The sequence below is a fragment of the Crocuta crocuta genome, unplaced genomic scaffold (genome assembly GCF_008692635.1).
Source record: "Crocuta crocuta isolate KB4526 unplaced genomic scaffold, BGI_CrCroc_1.0 scaffold153, whole genome shotgun sequence".
Lineage (NCBI taxonomy): Eukaryota > Metazoa > Chordata > Mammalia > Carnivora > Hyaenidae > Crocuta > Crocuta crocuta.
The window spans coordinates 5,340,409-5,362,046 of record NW_027529525.1 but is presented as its reverse complement, the minus strand read 5'-3'; the positions used below and the strand labels follow the sequence as shown (position 1 = coordinate 5,362,046).

The 21,638-nt window shown below is 37.8% G+C and overlaps 1 protein-coding gene across 1 annotated transcript in view; it reads left to right on the top strand.

The window, feature by feature from the left end:
• The window catches only part of GALNT5 (polypeptide N-acetylgalactosaminyltransferase 5), a 43,911-nt gene extending 25,365 nt beyond the window's left edge, over window positions 1-18,546 (top strand). Inside the window, exons 4-10 of the mRNA XM_077760976.1 lie at window positions 1,107-1,242; window positions 2,058-2,177; window positions 4,182-4,299; window positions 5,296-5,619; window positions 10,832-10,912; window positions 13,737-13,898; window positions 17,311-18,546. Of these exons, the coding sequence (XP_077617102.1) occupies window positions 1,107-1,242; window positions 2,058-2,177; window positions 4,182-4,299; window positions 5,296-5,619; window positions 10,832-10,912; window positions 13,737-13,898; window positions 17,311-17,451 (1,082 nt within the window). The 3' untranslated portion in view covers window positions 17,452-18,546. The remainder of the gene's footprint in view (window positions 1-1,106; window positions 1,243-2,057; window positions 2,178-4,181; window positions 4,300-5,295; window positions 5,620-10,831; window positions 10,913-13,736; window positions 13,899-17,310) is intronic.
• Window positions 18,547-21,638: the final 3,092 nt, after the last annotated feature.

Here is a 21,638-nt window from a genome sequence, read left to right as displayed (position 1 = left end):
CCACTGAGTGGGAAGGAGGGCCTGAACTCTTGACTGCAACTCCCTTCAGTGGCAGGGGTGCACTGGCTGCAGACTGTGTCTGGTGTGAAAGGGCGGCCTCCCACCATGAGGCCTGGCCTTCGAGGGAAGCCTCTGTAATTTCCTATGGCTGGGCTTGAAAGGACACAGAGGATTTTGGTCATAGTTCAGATTCCTCAAGTTATTATTAATCTTACACACACAAACACACACACACACACACACACACACACACAATCCACTTGTATAAATCATTTGGAACAATGTAGATGTACTTAGAATTTTATTGAGAAGAAAGTGCTACTTCACACAACTAATAGAGAAAAAAAGAATTTTTAATAAATATTTTTTAGCATCCAGGTTTCTTTTTTTATTTCTCCTCCAACTCTTTTATTTTTTTATTGTGGTAAAATACAGGTAACATAAAATTTACCATTGTATCTCTTCAGTGCACAGTCCAGTGCTCTGAAGTATATTCACACCATTGTACAGCCCATCTCTAGAATGTTTTTCATCTTATAAAATTAAAACTCTATACCCATTAAACTATTCCCTATTCTTCCCCCCACCCTTGCAACCTTTTCATACTATCTTCTAGCCTTGCCGATTCCTCCCCTTTTATTTGTTTGTACCCCTATTATACAAAATGATTTTTCCTCTTCATCACTCTTAAGGCCAACCTTGGAATATCAAACTCTGCCTGGTCTTCTGAAAAATAAAGCTCTGTTTTCCACACCCCCCACCCCCACCCCAGGGTAATGGGACTCACCCTCCTTAGAAGAAACAAAGCAGCCACTTTTTTAATACCAAAGATTCCCTTCAAAGTCTTGGCTACCCATTCGAAGTGGCTTATCAATTTTTTTGCAAACAAAAATGATGCTTGCCCCCTAGGACTTCCAGAAACAAAATTTCTTTTATTTCATTATAGAATGAAAATATAGGGACCAAGAATTCAGTGAGAATTTCTGCCTTTACAATATGCTGCCTTTACAGTCACTTTTCTGGAGCAATCCCCAAGACCTTTGAACATGACAAACACACATTCAGTATATCGCATTTTCAAATGATTTTTTTTTCTGACTCTCTAGGTGATGTGTTGACATTCTTAGATTCTCACATCGAATGTAATGTTGGTTGGTTGGAACCTCTTCTGGAAAGAGTTTATTTAAGTAGAAAGAAAGTAGCCTGTCCAGTAATCGAAGTCATCAATGATAAAGATATGAGGTAATATTGTCATATTCCACAAGATACTCATAAGTGACTCTTTAACTAGCAGCAGCAGAAAATACTGGTCATATATTTTTTTTAATGTTTTTTATTTATTTCTGAGAGAGAAAGAGACAGCGTGAGCAAGGGAAGGTCAGAGGGGAGGGAGATACAAAATCTGAAGCAGGCTCCAGGCTCTGAGCTAGCTGTCAGCACAGAGCCTGATGTCGGGCTCGAACCTACGAACCGTGAGATCATGACCTGAGCCGAAGTCAGATGCTTAACCGACTGAACCACCCAGGCACCCCATTGGTCATATTCCTAAGCTGCACACTTTTACAAATCTAAGAAATACACAGTTCATCCATTTAAATCAGTGGAAACACATAATAGATATCTTGGGATCAGAGAATGTCAATCCAATTGTTTACTTGATCATCAAAATGATTAACTCTCAATACCAATAATTCCTAATACTCATTGTCCAGTTCTTTCATCTGTCTATTCAGCTGTGCCACAAAATATTTATCTTCCTCAAGATTCATTCATCTTTTTGTGGAAAATATATATATGCTCCTAAATTATTCTTTCCTTCAGAAATATCCAGTACATTATTAAAAGAAAAGTGTAAGTTCAAAATAGGCAATCCAGCTAGTTAGCCACTAATGCAAGTTGTACTTAAAATTTTTCTTGAAATGTTATAAAAAGTTTATGATAATCTCAAATCATTTGTGTAAGCACTTGCTTCATTCATTTGAACAAAACATGGTGTCAGGTTGATTAAGTATATGTGTATGAACTCAGGCAGCACTTCTATTTTTTTCCTGGCTTAGTTACATGACAGTGGACAACTTTCAGAGAGGCATCTTTGTGTGGCCCATGAACTTTGGTTGGAGAACAATTCCTCCAGATGTTGTTGCAAAAAACAGAATTAAAGAAACTGATGTAATACGGTAAGTTTATGTGATTTAAGATTAGGAAGCAATCATGTATCTTTTTATAAAGGCATAGGGAGCAATTCCACAAAACAAGTATTTCCTGCCATTCTATAGACCATCAAGACTTATGGTTTTAGCCAATAGATGATCAAAAGCAAAATTTTCCTAAGAAATTAGTTCCCCGCTACTAAAACTCGTTTTTTAAATGGCCAATTACACCCTATTCAGCCCTGAATCCAAAGAAATTCACTAACACTTTTCCTGCTCCTTGGAACTTATAAGCTAAGAAGCATAAACTAGTTGAATATGCTGTGTAAATGCTGTAAAAACACATGGAATATTAAAGCCAACATGAGTAAAAATTAGAAAAGCAAATAATAGTAATACAAATATTATTGTAATAATAACTACTATTAGGATTACCTTTTGGAGTCTAACCCTACCGCTTCTGTGGGAGGGGTGCCATATTCTGTAAATGAATTGAGAAATAAACACAGAAGGCAGATATGAATTAAAATTGGGGCTTTATTGCTAGAGAAGCTGGATTGAAGAACACAGCTTAGACCTAAAGCCAAAGTGAAGGCTTCTAAACACTTTCCCAGGAATCTAGAACTGCAGGCAGCCAGCCTCGGGCAGAGGGCAGAAGTCCCAAAGGCTTCCCAGTTGGAGAGAGGACAAGTACAAACAGAAAGCCCAGCCCACACTGTGCGTTGGAGCATTATTCCTCAGAATTTACCCTTTATCCTCTGCTAGGGGCCATGCTTTCAGAATTGACATTCCTAGCAAGTCAAGTAGGTGTACTATCATTTCTTGAGCACTCTGCATTTCACCATCTCTATAACCCTAGGAAAGGTGATACGATTGCCATTATAGAGATGAGGACACTGAGCCTTAAAATACTTAATTTTCCCAGGGATATACAGCCTGTAAAAGAAAAAAATGGTATTCAAACCCATATCTGCCTGAATATAACACTCTTGCTCTGATCCCACACCTAAAGAACCTCTTTGCCTTTTTCAGACTCCCAGTTTGAGGGTCAGTGTAGTGATTGAGTTCAGATTATACCCAACATAATGTTAGGAAGAGAATGCATTCTCAATAGACTGGAAAGGACATTTGTCATTCAGACAGAATATGTGTCTACGGGGAAGGGAAGTAAGTGTGGGGTAGGAATTAGCTTACCCTTGAGATTGCCGTATGCCCTGAACACAAGGTAAGCTCTCCACACAAACCTCTTTCTGCTGGCCCAATGGTAACCACCATGGGAAATGATTACTGCTGATTCAAGCGTAGTTTCTATCCCCCATGAAAGTAGTAAAGGCCCTGAAGTCAGGCTCTTTGGATTCAAATTGCGACTGTACTATTGACTGACGGCATGAGCTTTAAAAAGTTACTTAACCTTTTTGAATCTGTTTCCTCAGTTCTGCATTAAGACTAAGAGAAATAGCTACCTCCATTATCTGAGAATTAAATCTGATTATATAACGTGCTTTAAAAAGAGTTTGCCACATAACAAGCTGTCAGTAAAGTCTGTCTACAGTTGAGACAGTGTGAGTGAGAGATCACAGCATCAAACCAGACCACCGAAATTGAACCCCAGATGTATATCATACTAATCTGTGACTTTGGGAACATTTCTAACTTTTTCTGTGTTGTAGTTTCTTAATGGTACATAGTTGCAGGATTTTTGTAATGTCTGAGGTTATATATATATATGTATGCACTAAATAAACATTGTTAAGAATAACATATCTGGAGAGTTTGTGTCAGAGAGTAAAGACTATAAAGAATAATACTCCCAAGCACCATCTTTGCTCTGACCCTAATCAAGCTCTGCCACCATGAACCATGGAACTGATTATTTCAATGCTATTTGTGACTCCTTTCCAAGACCTCCCCACCCTTGATGGCTATTTTGAAATGTCTCTTAACTGCATCACAACTGCACAGGGGACCAACTCTAAAAGTTGAATTCCCATGACACACAAGTTTTAAAAAACCAAACATTTCTTTTTGTAGGTGTCCCGTCATGGCAGGTGGACTATTTTCCATTGATAAAAATTACTTTTTCGAACTTGGAACATATGACCCTGGGCTTGATGTCTGGGGAGGAGAAAATATGGAGCTCTCATTCAAGGTATTACCAAATGGTCCTCAAATTCTTCCTATAAGAGTTTATCATTTGGTTTCATTTTACTAACATAATTAGCTATGGGACCACCTCTGGAAGGAAATTTCACAGAAATCTTAGGGCCTCTCAATTAATGTTTTTATATCCCAGATTGAATTTGGAAGAATCAATTGCTCCCATGAAATTTATTAGAGTTCCCTAACATTTTATAACACTGTTTCTACATCTGAACATAGGGGAAATAATTGTCTGCCATTCCATGTAAATGCTGTAGGGTTCATATTTCATACAAACTTTCTCCAGGAACATTTTTCTAGTATATCAGAAGTAACGAAAGCATTCAGTAATGGGTCACCTTAGTGCAAGTGACAGAAGTACAAAAGTGCCTTTAAAGCAAGCCATCAACAGGTGATGTTGCAGCAACCTTGGACATCTCAGACAGTTCTGGATATCTGTGGTCACTAATCAGCACCTAAGAAAGCCTTAGCAGTAGCCAGAGTGAAGAGAATCCAAACGGCAACTGCTTTCTTAGGGAGTGGGGTGTATATAGTAAAAGGGGTATTACTTTGAGCTCATTTTCAAGTTGTGTTCCATTAAGTGATATGGATCATCCCAAGATGTGAGAAGAAAAAACTGAAGGGAAAAAAAAAAAAAGGAAATGTACACTTTTTACTCCAATCTAATCAAAACAGGAATTCATATCATATATTTTATACAGTTGGGACTCTGAGAATTTCTTTATTAAAAAAAAGATGTACACTGCAGGGTAGGGAAGCAAACAATATATATTTCACTAATCCTAGAATGCTCCACAACAATGTACAAAGCTAAATAAACCTGTTGAGCTTAATTCAAAACTATTGACAAAGATTTTAGAAGTTGACAGTACTACTTCAAACTGGGGGAATGGGGGTGGTCACTAGGTGTTTCCTTGTCATTGTTAATTGCCCATGACTGTGTGCAGTCATGTGATGATTGATGCTTCCTATCGGACTGTTACAGGTATGGATGTGTGGTGGTGAAATTGAGATCATTCCCTGTTCCCGAGTGGGCCACATATTCAGAAATGACAATCCATACTCCTTCCCCAAGGACCGGATGAAGACAGTAGAGAGGAACTTGGTGCGGGTTGCTGAGGTCTGGCTTGACGAGTACAAGGAGCTATTCTATGGCCATGGGGACCACCTCATAGACCAAGGGTTAGATGTTGGAAACCTCACCGAACAACGGGAACTTCGAAAGAAACTAAAATGCAAAAGTTTCAAATGGTATTTGGAGAATGTTTTTCCTGATTTGAAGGCTCCCATTGTGAGGGCTAATGGTGTGGTAAGTTCAAGCAGCAAGTTAAATTCTGACTCCATAAATACTAAATTTAAAAACTCTTGAAAACGTGTGGAAAAGAATGAAGGATTACACTATAAATCAATATCTAGTATGAGTGCAGATGAGACACAGTATGGTTAAGGATTAAATATAGGTGAACTTAAGGGACTCTTTTAGGCAGCCACATTCATTGATTAATTCAGCAAATACCTACTGGATATCAGTAAACCACACAGTATTTCAGAAATGAATTATAGGGTAAATATGTATAAAGTAGATTTGATCCCTATTTGAGGAGCTTAATATCGAGTAGGGGAAACCATATACAAACACGGAAGGCTTAAACAAAAAATAGGATGGCTTAGTCCCTAGTGATGAATCCTTCTAAGCTAGAGTATTCAACTCTGAGGAGATATTGAAGGCTAGGCCTCAAAGACACGTGTCAGCCAAGCTCTACAGAAGGGACCCCTAAGCAGAGGATGCCCCTTGTACAAAAACTCTTGGATAGATGATGGTAAAGGCATTCAAGAGCCAGAAAGAAGATGAATGTTGAGAGAGTAAGGATTTTCCTTTCCCTTTCCCTCTCTTTTTCTTGTTTCTTTCTCTTTTTCCTCTCTTTCTCTCTCTCCCCCTTTCTTCTCTTTCTTCCCATCTTCCTCCCTCCCTCCCTCCTGTCCTTCCTTCCTTTCTTCTTCTTCTCCTCTCTTTTTCTTTCTCCTTTCTCTTTCTTTCTTTCTTTCCTTCTTTCTTTCTTTCTTTCTTTCTTTCTTTCTTTCTTTCTTTCTTTCTTTCTTTCTCTCTTTCTCTCTTTCTTTCTTTCTCTCTTTCTTTCTTTCTTTCTTTCTTTCTTTCTTTCTTTCTTTCTTTCTTTCTTTCTTTCTTTCTTTTCCTTCTTTCTTTTTCTTTCTTCTCTCTCCTGAATGTAATAGGAAGTTATTGAACTAGGGTCAAACAATGGGATGACATGATTTAATTAGGTTTTCACAGATTTCAAACAGGAATTGAAAATCAAAACAAACTGTCAGACAATGACAGAAAAAATTCCAGGGCACAACGTAACGTACCGGAAGGGAAGAAAGTGAGCTAGACAGGTTGGACAGAGTACAAAACCTAAGAACTAAAGCAAGAAAGTAGAGAAACAGGACAAAAGCTATTTCAAACCCATTCTAGGAGAGAGGCTTAATTTCAAGAGAATGGCAAAACGTGAGGATATTTATCATAAAATGGGTTTAGAGGTGATTAGTCAAGACTTGACCTAGAGCTCTTCCCAGTCATGCATATTTTAATCTGCATTACTGTTTTCTCATTTAATTTTTATTTCTAAATATTCTTAGTATTATTTTATTTTCTTTCAGAGTTTTCTTTTTCTTCATGCAAGAGGCTCTCAGACTTGACCATCAGTAAGCCTGTTATTTTAGGCCATATTTTTTCAATTCTCCCTAGAAACTGAATTATTCAAACGAATCACTCTCTGCCTAGGAAATTTCCTGATGGCAAGGAGATAGCAGAGCCATTCTCCCTGACAATGTAGGGGAGATCCTGGGAGAGTATGAAAAAGAGGAAACTTGAAAATTCAATTGACAAGTTAGTAAAAGTGACCTGTTTGTAACATTATGTAGTATAAAATTAACATCTTTGTAGGTCAAGATAGAATAGCAGCTATTTCAGGTGGTTCAACCTGATACTTTTTTCTAGGTAACTCATTAGGAAGAACACCATGAATTTATACACTGTTCAAACAATGTGTCTGTAAAATAAACTTTTTTTTTATTTCAACTCCTGAGTGAAGAAAAGAGAAATTCTCACCATATCCTGTCCTAACACAGAATCTCAGCAAGAGCATTACCGAACTTTAACCACCAGAGGGAACTAAAAAACTATCTTTTGCCTCCTCTGTGAGGCTAATGTGTCTAAGAGGTCCCATGAAATTTTTGAAGAGTTCTTTTATAATAGCCTGCTGATCCCTGAGCTATAATATATTAAAATGCACAAAATATTTTTAAATTATATTTTTGAATTCTGTTTGTTGTCTTCCTTAAACTAATTATAATCAAGATGTCATTTGCTCCTTTCTGAAGCCACCAGGAGGGAGTATTATTACCATTTAGATAGATAGATAGATAGATAGATAGATAGATAGATAGATAGATAGATAGACAGACAGATAATCTTTCAATAGGCATTTCAGACTAAGATTAAGTTAACCATTATTTTCAATGGATAGTCTTGGAAAGTCTCAAAAAACTTACAACTTTTTGTCATTTGCTCCATCTTTTCCCTTCCTTCAGGGTATACACTTAGGAATTTAAATCCAGTGAAAAAGGTTTTTGTTCATTTGTTTGTTTTCTTTTCTTTTTCATAAGAACCTATATCTTATTGAACCAAAAATATTTAATGAATAACAGAACCTCACTAATAATGTGTATTTATATTGGTTTAAACGCTTAGTAAACAAGCTATAGCCTAATGGTTAGCAAATTCTGTGATAAACTGTGGGTAACTCCACCTCCTAAATTGGAAATGAGATAATTCAAAATGGATAAATTTTGAAAAAAAATTGAAAAGTTTATATACTGCCTGGTTAAAAAAAAAGATTGAAATGGTTTACAATAAAAACATAAGTATAATTTTTTAAGTTTATGTATTTATTGGGGCGCCTGGGTGGCTTAGTCAGTTAAGCGTCCGACTTTCGCTTAGGTCATGATCTCGCGGTTCGTGGGTTCGAGCCCCGCGTCTGGCTCTCTGCTGACTGCCAGCTCAGGGCCGGGAGCCTGTTTCAGTCTGTGACTCCTGCTCTCTCTCTGACCCTCCCCTGCTCACGCTGTCTCTCTCTCTCTCCTAGAAATAAATAAAACATTAAAAAAAAAGTTTATGTATTTATTTTGAGAGAGACAGAGAAAGAGCATGAGCAGAAGACAGGCAGAGTGGGGGGGAGAGAGAGAGAGAATCTCAAGTAGGATCCACGCTCAGCATGGAGCCGGAGGTGGGGCTCGATCCCACAACCCTGGGATCATGACCCGCGCCAAAATCAAGAGTCAGACATTGACTCAGTCAACCTGTTGAACCACCCACGTGTCCCTGAATACAAGTCAATTTTTAAAACCATTCATAAGTCAATAAAGAATAACAACTCCTTAGCACTTAATAGATCATTTCTATGTGAAGAAAAGCAGTTTCTCCAAAAATCTCTGATAGGGAGGAAGGGAAACAAATCTTCAGAAAACTTGGAGGAGTGGTAAGTAAGGGAAAGAAAAATTTTCTCCTTCCATCCAATGATTTTCCATGCTTGGCAGAAGGGACTGTACAAAATAAATACAAAGTAATTAGTGAAACCCAGGGTTCCCATACACCGCTCTGGGCAATGTTAATTGTGCTGCCAGAAATAAGATCCCAGGGCCAAATATATTTGGCAAACACACTGCATTCCCTCTTATAGCAGACAACTAAACATTAACGTACTGGAGGTTCTGCAAGGTTCTGGAGAAGTACAACCTGTTCAGCTGTAGTAAAGCCAGAGTTTTCCAAACACGTGGGAAGATGTGTTCTTTCTGAGTAACCCACAAATACAGAAGTTTATATTTATCTCGGCTAAAATCCAGAGAACAACTGGAGTGCATTTCCCCTCTATAATCTTTAGGATTATCCTACTTCAATGCATTTCTGTTAAATCTCTTCTCTGAAGTTGATTCCTTCTCTGTGTCCTGACTGTTCCATTGACTAGTGGTGGATTGTCTCTTCCCATATTTGTCACTTTAAATTGTGAATAGAGCTTTCTTTGAAGATTTCTGATGGACATTCTGTCTTTCTGGAGTTGTTTTCCATGCCAGCCACCTTAGAAGTAACCACCCTGACACTATTTTTATGTCTGTCAAAGTTCCTATCCAATGCAAGTAGTTAAACTTGCACTTCAAACCCAAATGAAGGTCAATGTAAGTTTCAGATTTCCAAGAGAAAATCTAGCTTTCCTGTTTGTCTCCCTGTGCCACTGGGTAAATGGTTTTCCCCAGAACACCATTCTACTGAGGGTCTAGAGTTGCCCACCTTTATGTGAAAGACAGCAATTTCAACTCTCTGGCTTATCCATGCCCAAGTTTTTCTCCTGGTCCTTACAATACTGGTCCCTTGCTTACCAGAATTACCAATTTTCCCATTTGCTAAAAGGTTTTGTTTTGTTTTCTGCATTTTGTGTTCCCTGAATTTTGCTTTACTTTCTTGCAATCTAAGCTATGCATGTAAAAGAGAGGACCAACTATTGAGCATGCTGTTAGGAAGGCTTGCAACTCTAAGCTAGACAGTTGCATCATAAAGCACCCAGAGTTAGAGCTCTGTGTTAGGCACAACGGAATAGGAGGGGGCACAAAAAGTGTCCTTGCCAACAAATTTCCCCCCACTTCCAGCTCAGAAGGCTTTCCTGAGTGTAGATGTGACTCTACACAGCTCTTCGGGAAATTTAGAAGTCTAAATTGCACTATTAACTCACCATCTCGTTAGCCTTGGCCAAGATGTCAAAGAGAGCAAGGGAATCAACATTTTTCTGCATTAAATGGTGACTTATAGAAAGCTGCCTCCATATTTGACCCCGTAAATCCATTAAAAACCTGGGGGTGGGGGGGTCCTGCTAGAGAGTGCCTTTAAGCTAGGCTCTGTACTAGCTTTCATGACTTCCCTATAATGAATTGTAGCTTGCCTGAGTCATTAGGAAGATTCTGACAGGGAATCAGCTGGAATCTGCTGTTCTTTGAAGGACTCAATTTATCTATGATTCAGTGTGTTAGGAATGAGATAGCTTGGAGGGGTCAGCCAGGGAACCAAGCCCATAAATGTTGGTTTGATTAAATTGCAAGTATGTGCATCGACTTTTAATGTATGCATCAGAAAAACTTGAGACAAGAAAATAACTACTTCTCGTGCTACCTTTTGCTCATTCCCTATTCAGCATTCCAGGCAAGGGTTAATTAAAAGCTTCTGTTTGTTCGCTCTGTGGCTGAATCATAGGCCTAAATTGACAGATTGAAGCTGTACTTTAGCAAGATTACATTATGTCTCTGTTAGAGATAGCAACCAATAAAATCGTAGAGTGCTAAGTATGCTAGGCTATCAACTTAACTATCTTTTAACCTTATTATAGTTTTATCATCTGTGTTTTCTGAATGTCTTGTTCTACTTTAAAATATTTTTTTCTTTCTTAATGCATATTTTATATTTTGCTTCCTAGCTTATTAATGTGGCCTTGGGCAAATGCATTTCCATTGAAAACACCACAACCACTTTGGAAGACTGTGATGGAAGCAGCAAGGTACCTGGGCTGGGAGGGTGGGCGGGGGATGTTCCTCTCTCACCACAGTGCAGTTAATAGACAGCCCAGGTGTAGTTGATAAGTGCAAGATATGGTACATTTACCACTCACTTGAGAAATTTATTTTTGCCTGTACAAACAATAATTAATTTATAAATTTCTACATAATCATAAGGTTGGTGATAGAGGACTCACCACTAAATGTACAGATAGTGAGCAAGGGAGTAAAAGTGTGAGTACTGAAGTTAACCCACCAGGGATCCAATGCTGCCTCCATTGCTTTCAAAAGTGTGTTAACTTTGCAAATCCTTTAACCTTTAGGTAAATAGACCGAGCAGGTCTAAGGATCAAATTATGTGATACAGATGAAGCATGTAACACAATTTTTAACACTTAGTGCTCCACACATGTTCACTATTATAATAATGGACACACAAAGCATGAAAAATAAAAAAGTTACATGTAAAGATAAAATAAGAAAGGAAATAAAGGAAGAACATTTTTTCAAATAATCTAAAGGAGAAATTTTATTCTGATTCAGCCCCCTTTTCCCCATTCTCGTACATATAAGGGAGTAATGCAAATTACATAATCCATGATCCATGATGGAAACCCCTTCAACAAATCTCTGACAAACTCAGAACTCAACAGTTAGGGGAGGCAGGGGGGCCCAGGAGAACAGGGCAAGGACTCTGCAGTGCTGGAGGTGAGCTCTGAGTGACGGGGTCTCCTCTTCAACGTGTGTTCCTACGCATTCTCATTTTGTGGGAATATTATTGGTTTGAGTGCCAAATAAAACTCATAGGAACATCAATACATGAGTACAACTCAGCTTCCTAAAGTTCTAGATCACTCTTTGGTGAAGAAATTTTTTTTGTGATGACAATGTAGGCTTCCCCAGTCTTACTTGTTTGCTTTGACTAAGAGATATTGCTTATATTTTTTAGCACATTTCCTCTCTCCTCTTAATTCAAAGCTAGAAGAAAGGCATTTTTGTCATCTGCGTTGCTATAATTCAGCTAAGGATTATCAACTTGAAGCTAAAGGAACTCTATTTTAATTAAGAAAGAAGTGAGGTAGAGGGAAGAGAAATGTGTCAAAAATCATTGGAAATATACAACTTACATATTAACCATTCAAAGAGGAAATAAAGTCATAAATTATAAAACCACAAGGAGTTCAAATTATATGAAAGCAAAATATTATTTAACTCAATCCTTCAAGACTTGCCATTTTAGTGATTTTCCATACCTGATTAACCAGTATTTTATCTGAAAACCCATATTGTAGTCTGGATAACCACTGAGTCTCTCAAGGGGATTTTAGGAGTTGAAAATATGAATATGCAGCCCCTTGCTTTCCAAAAACACCCATCTCCCTTTTTGTCTTGTTACTCATTTTTAGCTTCTGCTTCTTATAGTTTGTTTGAATAATAGCAAGGAAGGGAAACTTGGAGGAAGTTAACTTATTTTGGGCAGAATTAACTAAACTTTATACCAAGCCAGTTAATAACATTCATCCAAAAAAAGCTCGAAAGGAATAAATTTCTAGGATTGAACCACCCAGCTCTATCCTTCACCTTACCTAAAAAGTCCCCGATTAACTTTTCACTAACTATTAACTTTACAACCAGTTGAGATGGCCCTTTTAAAGGCAATATCTAGCTTCTCTTTGTAGCCACATACTACTGTGAAACGAGACTATGCATCTCAAATTTTAATGTGCACAGAAATCACCTGAAAAGTTTGTTACAATACAGGTTCTGATTCAATAGGTTCATAGTGGGACTGAGATTCAGCAGTTCCAAGTAGCTCCCAGGTGATGCTGATGTTGGTCCAGAACGTCCCCTTTGACTGGTGAAGTCTAACCCAATGACAAACATGATACTCTAACTTAAACCTCAGTTACGGTACAAATGATTCACTAGATAAAGACATTTAGATAGATTCTACCAGAAGTCCATTTTTTGTTTATATTGGTGTAAAACAACAAATGTCTCACAGAGCCAGAGCCATAGAGTAAATTGACCAGGCAGATAGTACTAGGTTGTAAATAACTGGAGAAAATACTTACAAAAATCGAAAATATGGTTTCATTACCTGAATCAGTAGTTATTTTAGACACCGACAATTCTCCAAAACTGGACTTCTGCAAGAGTAGTTCTAATGAACTAGGGGGTGTTAACAGAGCAGAGCCTGATGAGTCTTTCTGCTATCAGCAGAGAAAGATTTGTAACATCTTGTACACTAGAAACATTTTTCACCCTTAAGAAAGATGTTGAACCTTTCCTACAAAGCCTCTAGGAGTCCAGTAATCTAGATACCCTTAAAGAAGCATAATCATGTCCACCAAAGTAATTTCGGACTGTGACTTGGACCTCCTTGTAGCCCTAATGGCTATAGGTTATCTGGGATTCAGAGTTACCTGAAATGACCTTCAAGCACCAGAGTTATCTGCAATTCAGTTACCTGAAATGACCTCCATTTACACATATGTACTATCTATACTAAATAATTTTTATTATTGCAACTCACATTTATTGGGGACTTACTGTGTTCTAAATAGACACTTAATAGTCATCACCTCAGCTCTCAGAGATATACACTATTGCTATGCAACCTAAAAATGACAAAAATGAAATGAGATATGGTAATAATATGCCCATACTATGAGAACTGAAAGTGGCAATACCAGGATTTGGGTATAAACATTTGATCAAAGTGCCTATATCCTTAACCATTGCTAACAAAATTGTTTAACAAACAGCAAACCCTACCTGTGTTTGCTGCTGAAAGTGACCTTTTCTTTATTCATCTCCTGACAGCTTCAACAATTTAATTATACCTGGCTAAGACTTATTAAGCATGAAGAGTGGTGCTTAGCTCCTGTCCCTGATACCGGGGCCCTGAGGCTGCACCCTTGCGATAACAGAAACAAAGGGCTAAAATGGCTGCATAAATCAACATCAGTCTTTCAGCCGGAACTGGTAAGCAAAATATTTATACCTCTTCTTTATCACAAATCCAACTTCCAATTAAATGGGACATAAACTCTCATTGTCGGCTTCCTCGCTCAGAATCTTTAAATGTGTTGGTGACAATCGAGGCAATGTAAAAGTTCATACAGAGAGATAAACAGATATTTTTTGTAAATTGCAAAGTCCTTTTTTTCTTTTACAAAATTTATTTCAAATAGGTTATGTCGGGTGCCTGGGTGGCTCAGTCGGTTAAGCCTCTGACTTCGGCTCAGGTCACAATCTGACGGCTTGTGGGTTTGAGTCCCGCCTCAGGCTCTGATGACTCAGATTCTGCATCTCTCTCTCTCTTTCTCTCTCTCTTTCTCTCTCTGCCCTTCCCCTGCTTGCACTCTGTCTCTCTCTCTCGATCAGAAATAAACATTTAAAAAATTCTGAAAACAGTTTATTTTAAATACAAGTCACCAGATTCCTTGGTTACATTATTATCAGCATCTTTGTTTCTATAAGTCATTTGCTTCAGTCAACTAAGACTGACAAAAATAATGCTTATAAGCTAGAATTGGTTCTCACTGGTCACTAGAAAAGTCTACAAGGAGAGTATATGGGGAAAACAAGAAGCAGTGTGCTTTACACAAGGCCTCACTTTAGTATGAATCTGATTGTTGTGGGGTGGTTTTTTTTTTGCATTTTTCCTCTCTTCCATAAGGGGTGACTTTTCCTCATCTCTCCTGGCTCCCAGAGATTTGGGCTCTCAACAAGTGTGGAAGCCAGCTCCCACCAGCTTGTAGGAGCTAATTGTGTGCTGTGTGAACTTGCCAACTTCACATTCAATGACATTACATTGGTAGCTTGAAACCAGCCATGATGGGAGTATTTATGTAAACACATGCTACATATCCAGGGGTGTTTATCCAGAGGTCCAGCTGTTAATATTTACTAGACCATCCCTGCTATATCCTATTCACTCTCAAAGTCCTGACAGTTTTCCTCAATTCTATTTTTTAAAGTTTATTTATTTTGAGAGAGAGAGAGCATGAATGATGGAGGGCAGAGAGAGAGAGAGGAAGAGAGAATCTTAAGCAGGCTCTATGCTGTCATCACAGAGCCTGACACCGTGTTTGATCTCAGGAACTGTGAGATGATGACCTTAGCTGAAATCATGAGTCAGACGCTTAACTGACTGAGCAACCTGGGTGCCCTTCCCCTATTCTATTCTAACAAGATACAAAATCATAAGCTTTAGTATAAGATCTTGGGTGGCAAGAATAGTTTCAGACTGACCTTCTTAAAGTTTCTACTCTTTCACTAGCAAGTAGCCACCATATCCACAAAATGCACTGGGTACATGAAGTCCATCATTTTGCTCAGGACTGTCCCCAGAGTAAGCACACTTCTTTTCTCCTTAGGGTACCTCCATTCCTTTTGATGTCACAACCAATGACTACTCCCTTTATGACCTTTTCTTCCTGCTCAGGGTCGAAATCAGGGGCTGAGCAACACACTTCCCAATCTTCCTCCCTTTTAATCTTCTCTGTTATATTTCATTCCTTCTAGACATTTTTTTCTCTTTAGCAATAATGACTATTATTGACTTACTCAGAAAAATGAGAAATTACTAGTGTACAAGTTACTAATTTTATGTTGCATGGTGTTGCGAAAATCCATAAACATCTATTGAATATGTCCTTTGACTTCCTTAATCTTATGCCAAACAAAGCAGGAAGTGGTGGCAAGGGGTAGGGGTTGGAGGGTGAGGGAAGTAGTGGGTTCAGGGGAGAGAAAGGATAAGAATGAGAACACATTTTTCATCTGCAGAAGTAAATCTGTTACCAGAAAATATTTCACACTGATGAGAAAATATTTAGAAGAAAGCAGCCCATAAACCACACAGGTCTTATTTACAAACTGGGTTGACCCCATTGAGAACGTAAGCCTTCATCAGCTGATTTTTATGTAGGCTTAATTTTTGGTCCTTCTAAATGGTAAGCCAGTTTGTAAAGAGGGTAATTTAATTAAGATGGCAAAACTTGGATCACTGTTTCCCAACATTGTTTGTGCCTGTGACTTTGTATCATATCACATATCTACCTTCTGCCTTAAGTGCCCCTTTCCATGCTGCTAGATGTCATGGAGATGAATATCTTAATAATAGTCTTCCTTATTTTTTCAGTATTTTGGTAGTTTTCATAATAAACGTCCTGAGTCCTTCAAGGCATGTTACGAGAAATGGAGAAAAAGACTATGAATAATAGGAACATGTCTTTCCTTTTAGCATTAGTAGTTGAGAGCTTCATGGAAAGAAGTAGGGTAATAATGAGTTTGACCCTGAATACCAATGCATTGTTAAAATTATATATCTCCAATCTGCATTTAAAAGATATTCTCTAAGCCAGAGCACCCAAATCCTCTGGATTATGGAAAGGAAATCATTTCATAGGTAGCTTCTAACTACTGGGGCATGGAATGTTCCCCCCGCCACTGGTTCCCTCATCAAGTGTCTTTAGTTTGAGGACAAATTGTTCAGTGACTGCTTTACAATCCACTGCCAGAATACTATAGATAATCCAGGATGATTTTGCTCAAGGCCAACTCCTTTACAAAACCTTCAGCATATTCAAACATCGTCTTACCATATCCTTATAAAGATGACAATGTTTTCATAGGACCATTTTTAAAACAAACTATGAAGTCACCCCTGTTTGATATATTTTTCAAAATACTTCAAAACAATATACATATAATTAAGATTATCTTTGTCCTAGTCATGGAAAATTGAGAGGATTAACAAGTGAAAAAATATATAAAGCCATAAGCATGTTCTACATTGGTTATCCATAATTTCTAAGAAAGTCAGTAAATATTAACCAACAATAGAACTTCTCTGAAATACCTTTGACTTTTTTCTAATGACATCTGGATTTTCTGGACAGCAGGCATTATGTGCTGTCAGAGATTATGGTGGGAAGATTATGGTATTTATAAATAAATACATCATTTCTAGCACTTTGTATTTCAAGCTTGCATTCTAAGGTAAGAAATTAATTAATTAAAAAATTCTTAATTAAGAAATTAACTAACACACTTTTTGTGATGGGTATTTTTTCATGATTACCATCGGTTAGAGAGCCATCATCCATCAAATACAGTAAATGCCGTATGGAATTATTTCCTTTAAATAACAGAGTTATCAAGCCTATTGTCAGAAAATAAATCTTTTGCCTCCTCCCTGAGGAAGTCATAAAATTCTTAACAGGCCCATAGCTTGGGAAAGTGAGATAGAGACAAATTTAATACAGTTCAAAGAAGAATTTCTAAGGAATTAAAAATATAATAATTATCTTTTTTTATCAGTTTTTATTTCTTTATATTTCAGTTGTCAAATTCATTCTGTGGCTCATTCCCAGATCCTCTTTCTTTCCAGGTGAATCACATTGTTTTTGAAAATGATCATCAGTTGTTATGCTTAGAAGGAAATGTTTCTCAGAAGACCCTGAAAGTTGCTGCTTGTGACCCAGTGAAGCAGTTTCAAAAGTGGAAATTTGAAAAATACTATGAAGACTAATGAACAACAAATATTTTTTTATCCAGTGTGCCCATTAGGCACTGTGAAAATGACAGTGGATGTGGGTACCATGTTTCTCCATGGTAGTTTACATTCTCAAAATTAATAGCATTTGAATAGGAGATTAAAAAACTCACAATAGTTGAAAAACCCAAAGTGAGCTCAGGGAAATGGTCTACCATTGGATTGGAGTCCTCCTTCAGCTCTCACTGGCCTTTTGAATTGCCTGCTTCCTGCCCTATGCTGGACCTCAGCCTGCAAGCTTCCTCATTTGATCAAACAGGTAACTGGAAATGAAGCCAAAAGTACTGGAGGAAGCACTGTGATATTCATGATGACTGAGTCTGTTAATAACCAGCTCCTTGGGCCTCACAAGTTGGTACAATCAATGAGAACCTAGTCCTTTATTTACTATTTTTAATAAAAAAATTACTTGAGATCTTATGGTGAAAAGACCTTAGAAACACACACAGCTGCCATCTTGATAAAGTCCCTCCTAACTACACACATGTTCACCTACCAGTGTGAAAGAGTATCAGTATCATACTCCCTGATGGTAGGGCTTTGATCGAGATGACTACATAATGTTGTTCTGTTTTGTTTTTTCTCCATCTGAGTCAGTGGAAAAAAATTTCAGTGAGGAAGTCAAATGCTTATTCAATTCTAGACATGGATATTGTTTTAATTCATTTTGCGCTTTTCAAGCTACACTTAAAAAAAATCATATTAGCAACTTCTTAGATTTATGTGGACATTAAAAAAGAACGAAAAAAGGCAAGAAAAAAGGCTAGGTCACAACGCACGGTAGTCACCGAAAGTACATTTCATTGAACACACTCTAATGCAAGATCAAATAAGAGGAGCTGAAACAAACAAAGCAGAAATAGAGCACTGAGGGGCACCTGAGTGGCTCAGTTGGTCAAGCCTCTGACTCTTGATTTCAGCTCAGGTCATTATCCCATGATGGGATGGATAGAGCCCCACATCCTGCTTGGGATTCACTCTCTCTCTTTCTCTCTGTCTCTCTCGCTCTCGCTCTCGCTCTTGCTGCCTTTCCCCTGTTTGAGCTGTCTCTCTCTCTCTCAAAATAAATAAACACACATTTTTAAATAAAGAAATAAAGCACTGAAAAATATTATTTATATAAAATAGTACTTTTGATTTTACAGCATTCACAGGGATGAAGTATGCCAAAAATAAGCTCTAAAAGATTTCAAAGTAGAAATAAAATGAAGTAAACATAATGAAAGGGGAAGAGGATGAGGTATGCAACCCTCAGGAAGAGAATTAAGAAAATAATGGCCTGGACTTGGCCAAAAAGAAAGGGAATATGGCACCTCTATATGGTGGGAGTGGGAGTGGGGTACAGGTCCATAGATGTGGACCTAGTGATAAATTAGGGGGGAAAGTCCAATTTTTCTTTGATCCAAACAAGCTCCTAGTCTTAGATATGCCAATACTTAGGCATACCATATTAGAAATCCTAATATATTTGTATTGATTTTTTTTGGAAAGAAAATGCATACCCAAAAGACACATTGTGTGTCTAAAAGTCTCACACTAGTTAGTGAGAGATGAGGATTAGAATTTGGATCTCCAAAGAGAGGGCTCATTGCACTGCCCCAAGCCACTGGCCCAAACAAATCAGATCCAGAGCCGTTTTAAGAAAGAGATACATAAACCTTTCTGCTGGGGTTGCGTCTCTGGAGGGTAACCATGCTGTATGCTTGTTAATATAAAAACAAATGAAACTTTGTTCAATTGAGCTGATGGTGAAACTGGGCATTTTAGTTCTGACTTCCTATTTAAAATTTAATTTTATCTCCCAATTAATTACACAAAAGCAGAGCTATAACTATGACTCAGAAGGGAAAATGGGTTTGCCTATTTGCATTGTGTTTAAGATGTTTTGTTCTGATAATTGACATGGCGGATGAGATAAGAGAATGACTAGAAAATGAGACAATTCTTTGCAAAATGGAACTGGGTGGGGGATAAAACACAAGTCAGTAGCCAAAGGACTAACTGAATTGCTGACCCAAACTGAATTTGCTGAGTGCCTCAGGCAATTATTTGTGTAACTGCAAAAATGTTGAAAGGGTTATTTTTGCCCCCAGTGTAAAGACTCTCCTTTTATTCAGAAACCGTTTCCATGAAAAACATCAACTCTGTTCAGAAAAAGATGAATGTGGTTTGGATACACTTACCTTTCAGCATACCAATGAAAGAAATGGCAATGTTTTTCACCAAAAAAACTTCTATAGCACACTCTCCCTGACTTGACCATGACATACTCATACTATGAGGATCTGAAGCTGTATCTGAATCCATATTGTCAATATCACAAAGGATTATTTTCATATTTTCATATGTGACATGTTTATTCTTGGAAAGAATTTTAAAAACAGCTTTTACCATGTATTTTTTCAATTACTCTGAGATACAAGGAAAAAATCACTCGTTAGAAATCTTATTGTCCTAAGCTTAGGAGTATTGACTAATTGTGAAATCTCCTACCAAAAATTTTTAAGCATTACCTTCTAAATTTTGTTTGTAGAAGACTATAGTAAAGGAGTAAATGCTGCTAGGTCTCTGGTACTTCTAGTGAGAAACCTTGAATGGGACACATTAGGGTCCTATTCAGACCTAAATCCTTCAGTAGGAGGCAGTGTTACAGGGACTTCAGATTTTCTGTGGATTGGCTAGAGTCATTGCCTCTTAGAAAAATGTCTACACATTTTGTTACTTGAAACACAAGCATAGTTTTGGTAATATTTCACAGGACTTATTTGATCAAAAACTAATTCACCAGACCATCCAAGTACTCTTAACCTTTTAGTTTGCCCAGTTCCTTTCTCTTTTTCAACAGTTACCCAGAGCTCCTCCCTAAAAGATGACAGATCCGTTGTTGGTACAGCCATGTTTCATCACTAACATCAAATTTGCTCAGTTCTGCTTGCTGACATTCAGTCAACTGTCATTCACAGGCCCCCAAACCACCATATGCCATAATCAAGATTTATTGTTAGCTTCTCCACAACTAATCTGGAAATATTCTCCTTGATATGAAAACACCTCACTTATGGTATCGCCTTAGGGATTGTAGAGGGGCAAAAAGACATCCAGTACTGTACGTAGGAATTCAATTTCCCCAATCCACCTTGATTTTATGAATGGCTTAGAATGGTTTTCAAGGGGCTATCATGCAAGAGAGTGGGGTTGAGGCCAGCCAGACAGTACCAGCTTTATTTGTTTTAACAACTTTAACTTCCAAGTTCAAACACAGAAAAGAAATGATACTGCAGGTGAGGGTCCCAATATCTTCAATAAAAACAAAGAATTTACAGAAAATAAAGGGAAAAGAGATGAGGGCTAACTATCTTTGAATGCTTATGATGTGCTAGGCACTATTTGTGCTGCACCTCACTGCTGTGCACAGCTCAGGTCTTTTTCTCTGCATTATGCAGACAAAGAGGATGGCTGAGAGGCAATGTCTAAGATCATTCCATGAGAAAGAGATTAAAATTTAGTTTCCATTCCATCTGGCTCGAAGAAAAAGAAGAAGGAGGAGGAGGAGAAGAAGAAAAGAGTCTCTTTGACTACAACATGCTGCTATGATTTATTTTTTCTATAAGTAGGGCAGACAACTCAGGTGGGCTCAGTTAAAATCCCTTCATTGTGATGTCAGGCTTCTTAGGTCTCTGTTGGCTGTTGTATAGATAGGATAAAGAAACTGCACCCTTTCTGTTGATCAACCAAAATGTAAGCTTAGGGTTAGCCACCCCCACATGTTTTGCAGTGGCCTATCTCCTGGACTTCATGGAGGACATACTCTTTTCCATTTCCTATTAACAAATGTGAGAAGGAGAAGTGGACATACAGAAATACCTTCTCTGTAAATAATACCACCAACTCTTTCTTCTACCAACCATAAATCAAAGCGGACAGATTGTCCAATTTGAACCGAGATGAGAAGTAAAACATTGAAGGGTCCTTTAATTTCAAATACAAACCAAGTCTTGTAACTTATACTTCATTGTGTCAATCATTACCATAGTGCTTCTACAACTTTTGTGTGGGTTATTCAAAAAGTGCTCCAAGCTGCATGCCTTGAAATGAGAAAAGGAACAGTAACCAAAGCTAATATACAAAATGCTTATTTTTGGCAAACAGCCATTCCATGGACA